The sequence below is a fragment of the Herpailurus yagouaroundi genome, unplaced genomic scaffold (assembly GCF_014898765.1).
Source record: "Herpailurus yagouaroundi ecotype Mexico unplaced genomic scaffold, PumYag 67555, whole genome shotgun sequence".
Classification (NCBI taxonomy): Eukaryota; Metazoa; Chordata; class Mammalia; order Carnivora; family Felidae; genus Herpailurus; species Herpailurus yagouaroundi.
The window spans coordinates 1335671-1354220 of record NW_024420361.1 but is presented as its reverse complement, the minus strand read 5'-3'; the positions used below and the strand labels follow the sequence as shown (position 1 = coordinate 1354220).

At 33.0% G+C, this 18550-nt stretch overlaps 1 protein-coding gene across 1 annotated transcript in view; it reads left to right on the top strand.

The window, feature by feature from the left end:
- PCDH11X (protocadherin 11 X-linked) overlaps positions 1 to 11766 on the top strand; it is a 74802-nt gene extending 63036 nt beyond the window's left edge. Inside the window, 3 exon segments of the mRNA XM_040467657.1 lie at positions 4543 to 6070; positions 6073 to 7070; positions 11350 to 11766. Of these exon segments, the coding sequence (XP_040323591.1) occupies positions 4543 to 6070; positions 6073 to 7070; positions 11350 to 11394 (2571 nt within the window). The 3' untranslated portion in view covers positions 11395 to 11766.
- Positions 11767 to 18550: the final 6784 nt, after the last annotated feature.

Genomic DNA, 18550 nt, shown 5'->3' with positions numbered 1-18550 from the left:
AGGAAAACTTCCAGACTCATTCTATGAAGCCAGTATTACTTTGATTCCTAAACCAGACAGAGACCCAGTAACAAAACAGAACTACAGGCCAATATCCCTGATGAATATGGATGCAAAATTTCTCAATATGATACTAGCAAATCGAATTCAACGGCATATAAAAAGAATTATTCACCATGATCAAGTGGGATTCATTCCTGGGATGCAGGGCTGGTTCAACATTCACAAATCAACCAACGTGATACATCACATTAACAAAAAAAAAGAGAAGAACCATATGATCCTGTCAATCAATGCAGGAAAGGCCTTTGACAAAATCCAGCACCCTTTCTTAATAAAAACCCTTGAGAAAGTCGGGACAGAAGGAACACACTTAAAGATCATAAAAGCCATTTATGAAAAGCCCACAGCTAACATCATCCTCAATGGGGAAAAACTGAGAGCTTTCTCCCTGAGATCAGGAACACGACAGGGATGCCCACTCTCACCGCTGTTGTTTAACATAGTGCTGGAAGTTCTAGCATCAGCAATCAGACAACAAAAGGAAATCAAAGGCATCAAAATTGGCAAAGATGAAGTCAAGCTTTCACTTTTTGAAGATGACATGATATTATACATGGAAAATCCGATAGACTCCACCAAAAGTCTGCTAGAATTGATACATTAATTCAGCAAAGTTGCAGGATACAAAATCAATGTACAGAAATCAGTTGCATTCTTATACACTAACAATGAAGCAACAGAAAGACAAATAAAGAAACTGATCCCATTCACAATTGCACCAAGAAGCATAAAATACCTAGGAATAAATCTAACCAAAGATGTAAAGGATCTGTATGCTGAAAACTATAGAAAGCTTATGAAGGTAATTGAAGAAGATATAAAGAAATGGAAAAACTTTCCGTGCTCATGGATTGGAAGAATAAATATTGTCAAAATATCAATACTACCTAAAGTTGTCTACACATTCAATGCAATCCCAATCAAAATTGCACCAGCATTTTTCTCGAAACTAGAACAATCCTAAAATTCTTATGGAATCACCAAAGGCCTCGAATAGCCAAAGTAATTTTGCAGAAGAAGACCAACGCAGGAGGCATCACAATCCCAGACTTTAGCCTCTACTACAAAGCTGTCATCATCAAGACAGCATGGTATTGGCACAAAAACAGACACATAGACCAATGGAATAGAATAGAAACCCCAGAACTAGACCCACAAACGTATGGCCAACTCATCTTTGACAAAGCAGGAAAGAACATCCAATGGAAAAAAGACAGTCTCTTTAACAAATGGTGCTGGGAGAACTGGACAGCAACATGCAGAAGGTTGAAACTAGACCACTTTCTCACACCATTCACAAAAATAAACTCAAAATGGATAAAGGACCTGAATGTGAGGCAGGAAACCATCCAAACTCTAGAGGAGAAAGCAGGAAAAGACCTCTCTGACCTCAGCCGTAGCAATCTCTTACTTGACACATCCCCAAAGGCAAGGGAATTAAAAGCAAAAGTGAATTACTGGGACCTTATGAAGATAAAAAGCTTCTGCACAGCAAAGGAAACAACCAACAAAACTAAAAGGCAACCAACGGAATGGGAAAAGATATTTGCAAATGACATATCGGACAAAGGGCTAGTATCCAAAATCTATAAAGAGCTCACCAAACTCCACACCCGAAAAGCAAATAACCCAGTGAAGAAATGGGCAGAAAACATGAATAGACACTTCTCTAAAGAAGACATCCAGATGGCCAACAGGCACACGAAAAGATGTTCAGCGTCGCTCCTTATCAGGGAAATACAAATCAAAACCACACTCAGGTATCGCCTCACGCCAGTCAGAGTGGCCAAAATGAACAAATCAGGAAACTATAGATGCTGGAGAGGATGTGGAGAAACGGGAACCCTCCTGCACTGTTGGTGGGAATGCAAATTGGTGCAGCCACTCTGGAAAGCAGTGTGGAGGTTCCTCAGAAAATTAAAAATAGACCTACCCTATGACCCCGCAATAGCACTTCTAGGAATTTATCCCAGTGACACAGGAGTATTGATGCATAGGGGCACTTGTACCCCAATGTTGATAGCAGCACTCTCAACAATAGCCAAATTATGGAAAGAGCCTAAATGTCCATCAACTGATGAATGGATAAAGAAATTGTGGTTTATATACACAATGGAATACTACGTGGCAATGAGAAAAAATGAAATATGGCCCTTTGTAGCAACGTGGATGGAACTGGAGAGTGTGATGCTAAGTGAAATAAGCCATACAGAGAAAGACAGATACCATATGGTTTCACTCTTATGTGGATCCTGAGAAACTTATCAGGAACCTATGGTGGAGGGGAAGGAAAAAAAAAAAAAGAGGTTAGAGTGGGAGAGAGCCAAAGCATAAGAGACTCTTAAAAACTGAGAACAAATGAGGGTTGATGGGTGGTGGGAGGGAGGGGAGGGTGGGTGATGGGTATTGAGGAGGGCACCTTTTGTGATGAGCACTGGGTGTTGTATGGAAACCAATTTGACAATAAATTTCATATATTAAAAAAATTATCTTTAATAACTGAGTTTATTTGATAAAATTATAATAGTAAATATTGTATTTGCATTTGACATTATTGTCACAAAATTATATTTTTTCTTAAAATATGCAGTATAATAATAGATTTCAGTTTGATAATTTTCACACTTATGAATTGATATGACATGAAAAATGTTTCCATTGTTAAACACTTTATTCAAAGAAAGGTAGGTTGTTTATTGGTTTATATGAATAAAATATTAATAAAATATTCATTCTAGTTGTTTGAATTAAAAACAAGATGACCAATACACAGCAGTTACCTCCTACTATTTTTTTTAATTCATTAAAGCATATAAAAGAGAGAAAAAGATGGCAGCAAAGCGGACCCAAACTGATACCATTCTGAATGGCCACTTTAAATTTAATAATGAACATCTAATTCTTCCAACAATATATATTATGTTTCTGGATTTGAATAAAAATGTAAGTAAATCTCAGCACACAAGAAAAAAATTGCAGAAATATCTTCAAGCAGTTCAAAAGTTAGAAGATAGATATATTTGAGTATTGTACACAATTATATGGAGACAATTAAAATACTTTGGTAATTAAAAAATATAATCATATAATTTTACTATATATTCTAGTCGCCCTGGAAATCTGAATATCATTCATTAGTTTCTAACTTTTAGGATCATATTTTATACACTGTTATGACAAAATTATGAAACAAAACCCTCATATATTAACCTGTTTTTTTTTGCAGAGCACATAAATGAGAGATCAATAACTGATCCCTGCCACATGCCAGCAACTTTTGTGTAAAACAATTCTATTGAAGAATTAAAAATTATATTGAGTTATGTGTGTGTATGTGCATTTGTAAACATTTATAAATTACCCACATAATAGGAATCTTAAGGTCCTCTTCTCATCTTCTCTTCACAGCCTCCAGTATCTTTTCGTCTTACTGATTTCTGTCAAAATGCTACAAATAACTGGATAAGAATGCCCCTGAGAGCCAATCAGCAGTACTACTCAATCATTTAGCAAAATAACTATTTGTGTAGGGCTCATTTTATTGTAGTTCAGGGAAGAGATTTAAAAAATTGATAAATTGGACTTTATCAAAATTAGGATATTTGAGTATTTAAAAAACTTGTTCAGAATATGAGATTCTTCATGTAGTGATAAGCAGCCCTTAAGAGAGGTCATGCACATTAAATATTTCACAATTTTATATTACTCGCACTTCCTCTTTTGAGGTTAAGAGGTAGCCAGAACCAGAGAAGACTGTTTTTTAAACGTTCCCATATTCTGACTCCATGGACATACAGAGAAAATAGTGCTGTTCCAATCTATATTTTCCAAATTCAAATTTTGACACGTGATTTTCAGTCCATTGTGCTTTCTCTTTAAAAAATAATAAAGTTAATTAAATAACAGTGTTGTTAATTTCCAATAACATTTTGTTTTTAATACCTGTTTCTATAGAAACAAATGGAAATATTGTGTATTTTACACAAAGTTTTATTCCTATCAGACTTTGTGTATTTTCTCCTTCTATCAAAGGTTTTAGCTGTACTTTTAGATATATGTTCTTGTCTTGGATGAATACGTTATACTTGATTGTTACTTTTGGAATAACATTTGGAGTAACCATGATTAATTCACTTATAACTTCATTCACCATGTGAAACACTGACATCTTTTTATACTTTTTCCTTTTGAAGATTTTAATACTTTACATAAGCGAATTACATTTATTGTCATAAAATGCTATGACCTGAAAAACTTTCAGAACAACTTATAGCACAACTGTCTAATTTTAAAAATGCCTGTAGATGTTAAGCAACTTGCTTGTGGTCACAATACTAGTTATAGACAGAGTTGGGACTTAGAATATAAGTCTTCTGGCACCTATTTCTGAGCTGATCCTATGTCATGTGACTTTAATAATTTGAAAGCTGGTCTCATTATATAACATAAGTTAAATACGTTTCATTGTATGTTTTCTAGGGTCAAAGTATGTTTGGGCTTCATGTCATTGAAACACCAGAAGGAGACAAGACGCCACAGCTAATTGTTCAAAAGGAGTTAGATAGAGAAGAGAAGGACACATATGTAATGAAAGTAAAGGTTGAAGATGGTGGCTTTCCTCAAAGATCCAGTACTGCTATTTTGCAAATAAATGTTGCTGACACAAATGACAACCACCCAGTATTCAAGGAGAATGAGATTGAAGTCAGTATACCAGAAAATGCTCCTGTAGGTACTTCAGTAACACAACTCCATGCCACAGATGCCGACATAGGTGAAAATGCCAAGATTCACTTCTATTTCAGCAATCTAGTCTCCAACATCGCTAAGAAACTATTTCACCTGAACAACAACACCGGACTTATCACAATCAAAGAACCACTGGATAGGGAAGAATCACCAAACCATAAGTTACAGGTTTCAGCAAGTGATGGTGGATTGATGCCAGCAAGAGCAATGGTTCTAGTAAATGTTACAGATATCAATGACAATGTCCCATCAATTGACATAAGATACATCATTAATCCAATCAATGGTACTGTGATTCTTTCAGAAAATTCTCCACTTAACACCAAAATTGCTCTCATAACTGTGACAGATAAAGATGCTGACCATAATGGTAGGGTGACATGCTTCACAGATCATGAAGTCCCTTTCAGATTAAGGCCAGTGTTCAGTAATCAGTTCCTCCTGGAGACTGCTGCATATCTTGACTATGAGTCCACAAGGGAATATGCCATTAAATTGCTAGCTGTAGATGCTGGAAAACCTCCTTTGAATCAATCATCCATGCTCCTTGTCAAAGTCAAAGATGAAAATGGCAATGCTCCAGTTTTCATCCAGCCTTTTATAAGTCTTCCTGTTCCTGAGAATAACTCTCCTGACACCAAGTTGACAAAACTAAGTGCAGTGGATGCAGACAGTGGGCACAATGCTGAAATCAATTATCTTCTAGGTGTTGACGCTCCATCTGAATTCAACCTGGATCATCGTACAGGCATTCTAACTGCAGGGAAGAAACTAGATAGAGAGAAACAAGAAAAATATTCCTTCACAGTTCTGGCAAAAGATAATGGGATACCATCCTTCATGACCAATGCCACAGTCTTACTGACCATTCTTGATCAGAATGATAACAGTCCAATTTTTACTCACAATGAGTACAACTTCTATGTCCCAGAAAACCTTCCAAGACATGGCACAGTAGGACTAATCACTGTAACTGATCCTGATTATGGAGAAAATTCTACAGTCACCCTCTCTATTTTATATGTGAATGATGACTTCACCATTTATCCACAAACTGGTGTTATCCAACCAAATATTTCGTTTGACAGAGAAAAGCAAGAATCTTATACTTTCTATGTAAAGGCTGAGGATGGTGGTAAGGTATCACATTCTTCAACTGCCAAAGTGACAATAAACGTGGTTGATGTCAATGACAACAAACCAGTTTTTGTTGTCCCTTCTTCCAACAACTCCTATGAATTGGTTCTACCATCCACTAATCAGGCACAGTGGTCTTCACAGTAGTTGCTATTGACAATGACACTGGCATGAATGCAGAGCTTCATTACAACATTGTAGGAGGAAACACAAAAGGTCTATTTATAATTGACCAAACAACAGGTAATATAACACTGAAGGAGAAATGTGTTGTTACAGACCTTGGTTTACACAGACTGGTAGTCAAAGCTGAGGACTTAGGACAACCTGATTCTCTCTTCAATGTTGTAATTGTTAATCTATTTGTAAATGAGTCAGTGACCAATGCTACACTGATTCATGAACTGGTGCACAAAAACATTGAAACACCAGTGACCCCAAATACTGAGACAACTGATGCATCCTCACCAACCAGTGACTATGTCAAGATCACGGTTGCTATTATTGCTGGCACCATAACTGTCATCATTGTTATTTTCATTACTGCTGTAGTAAGATGCTGCCAATCACCACACCTTAAGACTGCTCATAAAAACAAGTAGAATTCTGAATGGGTTACTCCAAATCCACAAAACAAACAGATGATAATGATGATGATGAAGAAGAGGAAGAAGAAGAAGAAGAAGAAGAAGAAGAAGAAGAAGAAGAAGAAGAATGCCCCTAAGAACTTGCTGCTTAACTTTGTCACTATTGAAGAAACTAAGGCAGATTATTCTGAGAATGATGGAAAGAGTGCCACACTAGACTTTTTCATTCAACTGGAAGAACAAACCATGGGCAAGTACAATTGGGGCACTATACCTACTACCTTCAAGCCTGACATCCCTGATTTGGCCCGGCATTACAAATCTGCCTCTCCACAGCCTGCCTTCCAGATCCAGCCTGAAACTCCCCTGAATTTGAAGCACCACATCATCCAGGAACTTCCTCTTGATAACACTTTTGTGGCTAGTGATTCCATCTCCAAGTGTTCCTCCAGCAGTTCTGATCCTTACAGTGTTTCTGAATACAGCTATTCAGTGACAACTTTCAAGACTCCTGCGTCTATACACACCAGACCGGTAGGCAATCCAAGTTTCTAACTAACTTTTCTAACTTTAGTTAAATTTTTAAAATTATTTTCAGTTGAAATAGAATATATTGATTCCAACAGTCAAAATGATCTTATTTGGCAGAAGTATCCAAATAGATATATAGTTTCATTTTATGCTTGGTAGAAAATCAGATAAAATGACTCCTGATAGTAAGAAAGTGGGGGCAGATAAAGAAAATGTGGTGTGTGTATACACACACACACACACACACACACACACACACACACACACAATGGAGTATTACTCAGCAATCAAAAAGAATGAAATCTTGCCATTTGCATCTACATGGATGGAACTGGAGGGTACTATGCTAAGTGAAATTAGTAAGTCAGAGAAAGACAAAAATCATATGACTCCACTAATATGAGGACTTTAAGAGACAAAACAGATGAACATAAGGGAAGGGAAACAAAAACAAGATAAAAACAGGGAGGGGGACAAAACAGAAGAGACTCCTAAATCTGGAGAACAAACTGAGGGTTGCTGGAGGAGTTGTGGGAGGGGGGATGGGCTAAATGAGTACAGGGCATTAAGGAATCTACTCCTGAAATCATTGTTTCACTATATGCTAACTAATTTGGATGTAAATTTTAAAAAATAAAAAATAAAATTAAAAAAAAGAAAGTGGGGGCAGAATGATGATTATAACAGAGACAATATTGTTTGCAAATGGGAGTATGACACTTCATGCTAGAGAATATACTGGAAAGACTATAAAATAAAGGATCCTGGCACTGTCTTTTGTACTATTTTGTGTATGAGGATCAGAACAATCAGTGTTAGACACATCACAGTAAAGCTTTTTAGAATCTGTTAAGAAGGTCTTAGTACTTAATGGTATTTGGAATCCTAGCTTCACTTGGGAAAATGTGTCTGCTCAAGATACTAAAATAGCATCAATATATTCTCCCTATTCACTATGCTCCCAAACTCCCACAATGAAAAGAGGATGTTATGTTTATATCAGGAAACAAACATTATGTTGTTTAATAAAATCTTTACACAATGTAACAAGAATGGGATTAGATAAATAAAGACGTGCTACTCATTCTCATATTCAAGCCAGAAAATGGAATATATATGAGATCTCTATCTTGGATATCCATTTAAGTATTTGTATATTTGTACAAGGTATTGAAAGCCCTCAGGAGACATTCTTAAAAGATAATTACTTTTCGAAAATGAAATATGTCTGCTTTCTTTAATGGGCCTGAAGGAAAGTATTGGCCTGTTAAGACAATGGAGTATATATAATAATTGGAGTATGTATAATAATTTAAAACCCAATAAACTTAAGAAAACAAGAGCTTACACAGTGAGTTATCTGTACTCTGTGAGAAATGACTACTAATGTATCTAGAAATTCATAAGTAAATTGAATGATTTAAGTATGGTTACTTCCTTAATAAATTCAAGCCATGGAATTTACATTTTTTTCTTTGGAAATCATGTCACGTGTTGATTTTATTGTCTTGTATGTGCTACTTTTTAAAAGGTCTTTGTCCCAGTTTCAGTAAATAAAGGCTTTTGAAAACCTATTCAGTCTTAATAAAATGGTTGTAATTTGAAAGTCAAAATGGGTTTCTTTTCACCAAAGTTTGAGATAATAAAGAAGACTATCAGAATTCAAAATAACAAAGATAATAATAATTCACCATACTTTAGGAAATGTTTTTAAGAATCCAGGTCTTTCAAGAATAAGGATAGTTAAATTACACAATAACATTAATCTTTCTTTATCACACAGTGAAGCTAAGATACTAATCCAGTTGTGGGTGCATTTTTGTTACAATAGGTCCATAATTATGATATTTAAGACAGTAAAATAGTACCCTATTCTCTGTGTACAGAGTTTGTTATGCTTTGGTTTTACTGGGTAGTGTTTACTTCTACAGTTCAAATGAGCCCCATCTTTTCCTACCTAGGTGAATTTTAGATGAGTGACAAACACAACAGACACCTAACATCTCCTCAGAGTATACTTTGGTTTCTATTTAATCATGCATAAAAGTGCTATTGTTTTACAATTTTATTGCTATTATTGTATTTTATAAACATTCTCCTCAACAGAAATAACAGAAAATTTTCTTTTATGAAGAACACATTGTGTTGTGTATCTTGTGTGTGTGTGTGTGTGTGTGTGTGTGTATGTGTATTGTGTATATTAATGGCACTTTTCCCAGAACTAAATTTGTGACTCATTTAAAAATGTGTAAATACAGAGGGTGGGGTTTTTGAATTATATTTGCAGATTATCACTTTTAGTAGATTGTCTCATGAAGTTTGTTAAAAGAGTGAATTCTTGTTTCAATGGTTTTTGAAGGCCTAGAGATGTTTTATGAGCTAGACTTATTTTACTTGAGAATATGAACATGCAGTAAGCAATGGGATAGATGATTGATGAAGAAAAAAATTGAAATATTTTCCAAATATCATCCTTATTTTTATTTTTATTTTTTGATATTTTGTAATTCTTAAAAAGTTAAATTAATAGCTTTTTCCAATATGCCATTTTCTTTTATTTAGTTAAGAGATCTTAACAGGACAAATAACTTCATGAGATAGGCAAAATACAAAAAGTAAATGTTAATTCCTGTTTATCACTAGATTTTATTAACTAAGGGACCATCTTACAATCAATGAATTATCTGATGGCTTATTCTATTTTTTCACATCTTAAAAAATAGACAAATTATCTATTTTCTGTCATTGGTTGACATTACTAAATTACTAAATATCTGCTGGACATTAACTGATGAACTTAGGCAGAGTAATATGATATTAAAATATTTTGAATTCTTATATTTTGTGCTAAATTTGCAATAATTTTCATTCTTTCTATATACATTCTTCAATTTCTGATTAATGCCAGGTTAGGCATTTACTGATGTTGAAGAATGCTAAATAAGTACTGAAAAAGAACTAATATATTTAAAACTTCAAGTACAATAGATGTCTTCTTTTTAAAGAAATATCACATAAAGTGGGGAAAAGTGTCAACCAAAAGAACAAGAATTCATTCAATTTCCTTAAAGAAATTATGACAATGAAATAAAATATTGTTAGCAGAAGGCAAAAATGTTCCAATTAATTTTAAACAAAGTGGAAAATATATTTTCAAAAGGAGACTTTAGGGTGATATTCACATTTAGCTCACTATTCCCCTAGTAGAAAATGAAAATAAAGAAATGAGATGGTTGTAGTAGACTGTAAAATATAAGGAGATTTACCAGAAATTTCATGTTTTCAAAAAGGAATAAAATATTTTCTATAATTTTTCCACTCAGATGTTCTGAAAAATTATAGAACATTCATAAGAAATGTATCTTATTTTTTTTTTAATTTTTTTTTCAACGTTTATTTATTTTTGGGACAGAGAGAGACAGAGCATGAAATGGGGGAGGGGCAGAGAGAGAGGGAGGCACAGAATCGGAAACAGGCTCCAGGCTCCGAGCCATCAACCCAGAGCCTGACGCGGGGCTCGAACTCACAGACCGCGAGATCGTGACCTGGCTGAAGTCGGACGCTTAACCAACTGCGCCACCCAGGCGCCCCAGAAATGTATCTTTTTTATAAAACCATTTATTACTTGGAAATATGATGCTCTTCTTTAGTATAAATATTCACATATATTCTGAAAGGCATTTTTGTATATATTGTAGCAGAAATGAAAAACATGAAATTTAAAAGATCATTTTACAGTTTACCTTCAACTAACATCTTTCAGAGCATACAGATAGCATTTCATTGGTATGACTAGAAAACATTAAATATAACCAATTTAGAATAAATTTTGATAATTCTCATAAAAAGAAGTCCTTGCTTAGAATACTTATTCCATTAAAATATCGTGAAGACAATATACACTTGAAAAATAGAGGAGAATAAAAACGAAAATACCATTTTTTAAGTCACTGTCTTAGACATGTACTTGAGGTACTTTATTAAAAAAATTCTAACCAATTTCTGTTTTAGGAATGATGTAAAAAGAATGGTGGAAGATTTATATAGTTATAAGATAATTCATAGATGTAACCACTCGTAGGTATTATACATGGATTCAAAATGATAGCAAGAGTCTAAGTTAGCTTGGAATAGAATTGGTGCTATTTGTTAATTTAATAACTTTGATTTTGTGCATCTATATTTTATTAATGTGAATTTTAAGTATTTAGCATGCTTGGCAACTAAGGCTCCTAGAACATAGCCATCTGATTTTGATAACTTGTTATTTTTCTTGTCCTAGACTGATTCCAGGATATCAACTATTGAAATCTGCAGTGAGATATAACTTTATTGGAACAACATAATTCCATTCCTCTTCCAAAAAACTCCAATAATTTATGGTTTCAAAATTGGCCAAGATCATTGATTTTGTAATCTGAATTTCCCATTATTAAAGGCAAGCAAAACAAAGATATTGTAAAAATGATGTTCCAATGAACCTTATGCTTACTTTAACTGTAATCTTGACATAAAAATTTAAAATTTGTGGAAGCAACAGTGCAGTGATAAAAGTTTTATCAAGGTGTTTCTCCATTTACTTACTCTAAATGTCAACAGCAATAATGTAATACAATGCTGTTTTGTAGAAACTGATGGCTAATCTCTCATGAAACATGGAATTACTTGCCCTATCTGAAAGGAAAGGTATCCAGGGCAAGAGAATTTTTAAAGACCAAAAACAAACAAGAAAAAACTTTACTTTTTCTAAAAAAAAATCACTAATATAGTGTTGCTGAAAAATAATTATAATTACCTACCTATCACTCTGCTTAAAAGTTGGATGATATTAAATAATCTTACTGGGAATTTAGGTTGATTGAAATCATGTTGTTCCACTTCATTACAAACTTATTTTGTTGTAATTATGTTTCCTTTTTCTTTAAATACTGAAAAAAAGTTTTTTCTATTCGCATTTATTAAAAGGAGAATTTATTTTTAATTCTTGATATTTTGAAAGTAGAATGTAAACTTTTTTATACTCCCTGATATAACTCTAGTCATATGAGAGTAGAAACAAAGATTTAGATAGGATATTTTAAAAGTTTTTATCTCAATTGTTAAACTACCTAGGAAAATATAAGGCACACGAGTCACACCTAAACAATGACATTTATTTTATTTCTCTGGCATTAAATTACTGAATACATTTCATAGCTTTGAATAATTTGTCCTTTAAAATTAACCAATTTTTCTCAGTATGTCAATTAATTCATTTACTACACAAAGGACTAACTGCTTTGAATTGTGGGTATCTTAAATTTTATTGAAGAAAGAATGACGTCCCAATTTTCTGTGATATTCTTTAAGCTGCTTACGACATACTGATACTCTTAACATATTTTTAAGTGATTTCTTGGGACAAAAGGGAGTATAAAGGACCTTTATAATCATAACACAACACATGCTTCCTGGATTTTCATTCAAATGCTTCCTTGTGTGTCATTTTACCTTGCAAAGTGTGAGTAGGATTTGGTTTATTATGTATGTACATTAAATTAATGTATTATTTGAAGTGTTTTTTGATGTAAACACATTTAGAAGAGGTTTATGCTCTATTTAGCATTTAATGTTAGTACAATTCTTAGATATTTGATATATAGGTAATGTTTTAAACAAGCTTCTGTTAAAATCTAGTGTTCCTATTTACTCAATACAGAATCTTTTATACCTCCAATGATGTCAATCTCATTGACATAATTAGTATCTAAATTTTTAAACACTACTTATGACTGAATGTAACTATTTTACTGGTAATGAAAATGTCATGTAAGTTACAATATTGTATTCCATACTTATCAATAACTCTTGTAGAAAAATACTTAAAATTAAAACTTACCATTGTGAAAGTTATTCATATATAATAATTTTATAATTCTGCTCTCATTTCTTCCTGATAAATTAAACATTTAATTCAGGGGTGACTGGGTGGCTCAGTCAGTTGAATGCCTGACTCTTGATTTTGGATCTGGTCATGATCCCAGGGTCATGGTATTGAGCCCCATGTCGGGTCCCCACTGAGCATGGAGCCTACTTAAGATTCTCTCTCTCTCTCTCTCTCTCTCTCTCTCTCTCTCTCTCCTCCTCCACTTGTCTCCCCCATTCTCTTTCTCTCTCTAAAAAACATACAAACAGGCAAACAAAAACATATAATTCAAATCATTTCAAAGAATTTCAAAATTGAACCAACTTATAGCACTAGAGTCAGTGTCTTGCAGGTATCAAGGTGTACTAAAACTAAGAGCTTCAAAAATTCATAGTCTTGATTTAATTTTGAATAAAATGATGATGCTCCAAAAAATGAATCAGTACTTCAAGTGTTCTATAATAAATAACTGTGGCTTAATGACCATTGGCACATGTAATTATTATATAAATACATTTTAAATGCTTCTGTCAAGACCACCTGGTCTCACCTAAGGAAGGAGCTAAGGAAGAATACCTCATTTTTCTTCAGCTCCAGTGATCCTTTCTTTCATGACTGTAATTAGAAATACTCTTTATCACACGTTTGTATATATGAAGATGAAAATGTCTTGAAATAGTTACCCAGAATCTCTAAAAGACTTCTTCGATAGTTTTATGGATGTCATCTTTGCAGAATATAAAAATAGAAACTTTATTTTTAAAACTGTCAGTAACTTCATTTCTCAGAATACAACTTTTTTAAAAGTTTTTATTCAAAGTCCACATAGTTAACATAGTGTGATATTGGTTTCAGATGTACAATACAGTGATTTGACACTTTCATAACACAAATTTTGTGAAAAAAAGAACTCTAAATTGACTTTCTTATTCTTTGAGGCTTAAACATTAGCATATATATACCAGATGTTTGAGGCATAACCATATTTATACATGGGCCATAGATGATTATGAATTCTCCTTTTGACTCTTAACTATACTTGACCTGCCCTTTTTATATACTTGAGAAAATATTAACATTTTAGAACAATATGCACAGCATTGAAACTAGTTTTCCACAAAAGCCAGAGAGAACAAAAATATGTATTTCCTTATTTTGTTTTTTTTTTATCAGTTGATTTGGTGGAATTTTTAATTTAATTATTGTTATGATTACATTTTTAGCTTATCAGGTCTAAGATACTTCCCATTTCTTGGGTTTGCGTTAATTGACTCTTGGAATATTCCCAGTGAAATGTCCTTGTTGATCTTTCTGGTTTTTATTTTTGTCACTAAATAGAGAAAGAAGGAAAGCAAATCTTAAGACTGGCCATCATAGATAAAGAAACTTCTAGTGAACTTAGTATATTGAATCATCAGTAGACTCCCTAATTGATGGACTACAATGTACTATGTACCTTCACTCCTACAAGCACTCAAAAATAATTATTTTCCTTAAGTTATTTAAATTCCATTTAGTTAATATACAGTGTAATATTAGTCTCAGGTGTACAATATATTGATTAAACATGTCCATAAAAACACCCAGTGATCATTAGGATAAGTTCATTCTTTAACCCCCATCACCTATTTAATTTATCCCTTCACCAACCTCTCATACGGTAACCATCAGTTTGTTCTCTATAGATAGGAGTGTGTTTATTTGTTTGCCTCTCTATCCCACTATTTTTTCCTCTTCAATCCTTGTTTTGTCTCTTAAATTCTACATATTAATGATATCCTGACTTACTTATTTAGCTTAGAATAATAATCTCTAGCTCTTTCCATGCTATTGCAGTGGTAAGATTTCATTCTTCTTTATGGCTGAGTAATATTCCAGTGTGTGGTGTGTATGTGTGTGTGTGTGTGTGTATGTGTTGTGTATACATCCCCTCTTTTTTTATCTATTCATCAGTCAATGGACACTTGGTCTGTTTCCATAGTTTGATATTGTAGATAATGCTGCTATATAAACAATGGGTGCATGTATCCTTTTGAATTAGTATTTTTGCATTATTTGGATAAATACCTTGTAGGGAATTGCTGGATCATAAGGTAGTTGTATTTTTAACTTTCTGAGGTTTCCCCATACTGTTTTCCAGAGTGGCTGCACCAGTTTACATCCCACCAAAAGTGCAAGAAAGTTTCTTTTTTCTCCACAACCTTGCCAACACCTGTTGATTTTTATGTTGTTAATGTTAGACATTCTATGATATAGTTCCTTCTTTGTCTTTTGTTAGTCTTTCTTTTAAAGCCTATTTTGCCCAACATAGTCTGCTGTCAGCACAGAGCCTACTTCAGATCCTCTGTCTCCCCATCCCTGACTTGCTCCTGCTTGTGCTTTCTCTTTCTCTCTCAAAAATAAATAAAGCCTATTTGTCCAATACAATTATTGCTACTCCAGATTTCTTGTGATATCCACTCACTTTTATCTGCAAGTGTATTTAGTTGTAAAATGAGTCTCTGCTAGACTGTATAGATGGGTCATCTTTTATCCATTCTGACATTCTATCTTTTTATTGGAGCATTTAATCCATTCACATTCAAAGTAAATACTGATAACAATGTATTTAGTGAAATTTTATCACTTGCTTTGTCATTGTTTATGGATATTTCCTCTGATCCTTTCTTGTCTTTGTTATTTTGGTCACATCCTTACTTTCAATTAGCTTCTTTGATATTTCTTGTAGGGCTGTTTTAGTGGTCATGAATTTATGTAGTTTGTGTTTCTTTGGGAAACTCTGTATCTCTCCTTCTATTATGAATTATAGCCTTGCTGGATAGCATATTCTTGGCTGCAGCTTTTTTTTTTTTCCATTCAACATTTGGAATATATCATGCCACTTCCTCTGCTTGACAAGTTTCTATTGAGAAATCACCAGCAAGCCTTATGGGTTTTCCTTTGTATGTTAACAACTACTTTTATCTTGCTACTCTTAAGACTTTTTTCTTTATCACTATATTTTACTTTTTTAATTACAATATATCTTAGTGTTTGACTGTTTTTCTTGATTTTTATGAGAGTTCTCCGGATCTGGATGTCAGTTTCCTTCTCCAGATTATGGGAGTTTTGAGCTATTACTTCTTTAAATAAATTTTCTTCCCCCTTTTCTCTCTCTTCTTCTTCTGGGTCTCCTATAATACAAATGTTGTTACCTTGATTGAGTCACTGTTACCTAAGTCTATTCTCATGTTACATAATTCTTTCTGTGTTTTGTTCAGCTTCATGTTTTTCCATTATTTTTTTTTTCTTCTCGGTCACTAATTCATTCCTCTTCCTCTTCCAGCCTGCTTTTCATTGCATCAAGTCTGTTCCCAATCTCATTTATTGCATTCTTAATCTCTGATTGATTCTTTTTTTAACTCTTATCTCTGGTAAGGGTCTCACTGATGTTACTGATGTTTTCTATTGTTTTCTCAAGTCCAGTGAGTATCCTTATGGTGTTTCTTTAAATTCTCCATGAGACATGTTACATATATCTGTTTTGCTTAGATCTCTGGCTGTGACCATATCTTGTTCTTTTATTTTGCATAAATTTCCTATATTTGTATTTTGTCTTAGTCTCTGCCTTCTTCAATATGGCCTTCTCTCTCTTGTTGTGCAGTTTGTTCTGTCAGCCTTCAGGTCAATTTCTAGAGTGTTTAGATATCCATTTGTGTTTATGGGACAAGAAGAAGCTGGGTTCTCCTACTCCACCATCATCTTCCCGCCCTCCATCGTTTTCTTTTGATTAGAATTCATAGTGGATAAATTGAAAAATATGGTAAAATACTTTCCATTTTACTTTGAATGTAGAATTTTTGGGGGTACCTGGGATGTTCAGTTGAGTATCGAACTCTTGATTTCAGCTCAGGTCATAATCCCAGGGTCATGGGATTGAGTCCCAGTTAGGTTCCACACTGAGCATGGAGCTTTCTTAGGATTCTCTCTCTTTCTCCCTCTGCCCCTCCTTGCCTCATACCCTTTCTTTCTAAAAGTAAAAAATAAAAATAAAAAAGATAAGTTTTAATAAGTAGTATATTCAAGTCTCTACATTGATTAGATTATTTTTATTTAAGTGATTTAAATTTTAAAAAATAGAAAATAATGAGATTCTATTAACTAATTAATCTCTTATGTACACATCTTTTGTTTACTCTGTTGACTGCTCTGTGCACATTATCAATGTGAATGTACATACTGCAGAATAATTTCTAAAAACTGAATGTCAATTCAGTCAACCAACAACCACTATTTTGTACACTATTAATATTTTTGTTTCAATAGAAATAATACTGCCTCCTTTTATTATTTTGTTGCTTGCAATCATCACATTTTAGTTAGATTTTGTAATTGTGTATCTACCTAAGTGTGATATGAAGCCTGATCTCCACAGAAATGATACAGGACAAACAGATATTAAGAAATGTTATATTAAATTAATCCCCACACTAAATGCTTCACATAGATGGTCTTCTGTATTAGACAAGTTGTCTTATATTTTTTGTAGCTTATTTTTTTATATTTTAAATATTATTTAGATTTAAGTTTCTAACATATTCAAAGGTGCTGTGATAATATAAATCTGTATATGTTGTATATAATTAATATTTTAGAAAAGAAGTATTGTGCAATTTATTTGTTCATGTATTAACGTTGTTTCCACATTATTCCTGTGGTTTCATGTGGTGTTTAGAATTAGGAATAGACTTATAAAATTCTAGGTTAGACAAAAGCTTTTATTTTTATTGCACATAGAGTACACATTCATCATAGAAAAAGAAAATTGTAGATGGGTTTAAGTGAATAATTTTTTAATTATTTATTTTATTTGAAGCTATATTAATAAGTTTTTCTTTATAACTTTTTAGTAATTTTGTTTAAAGGATCTATAACCTTTGGAAGTGGTGCACTTTAAAATTACAGAATTATTTTATTTTTTATTATAAACTATACATGCAGGATTTTTCTACATATAGTAGCAGTTGAATTACTTATTATGTATATTATTTATTTTTATAGAGGCAATACTGGACAAATTTACAAACAAATAGTTCAATTTGTTTAGTTGATAGTGTAATACAGAGCATAGTACATATCTCCACCACAAGACAAACCTCCAGTCACTGAAGATACTCAGTTTGATAAAAAGTAGTTTAGTTAAAAATAATACCATCTAAATTTCTGCAAAAAGTTCCCTTAGAACAATTAACCAAGTTATTTAATCATTTGCAAAAATTATCAACATAATCAACTCTTACCTTTTTCATATTCTAGAGACCATCAATTAAAATTGTTTTAAACTACCATTTTTAAGTGATTATATTCTATTATACACATATACACAGGCAATATCCATGTGGCAGTAAAATTTTTGTTGTCAAGTGAAAAAATATCATTGCATTAGGTTTCAGGTATTCAAATGACATAATAATGAAAAATAAGTATTTCAGTGGACATTTTAGAATTATTTGCACTCTTACCCTTATTCTGGAGCACTGCATTTATTATTCGTTGATGCACTTCATAGAAATGCTATTCTTTTTGAAATACAATTAAT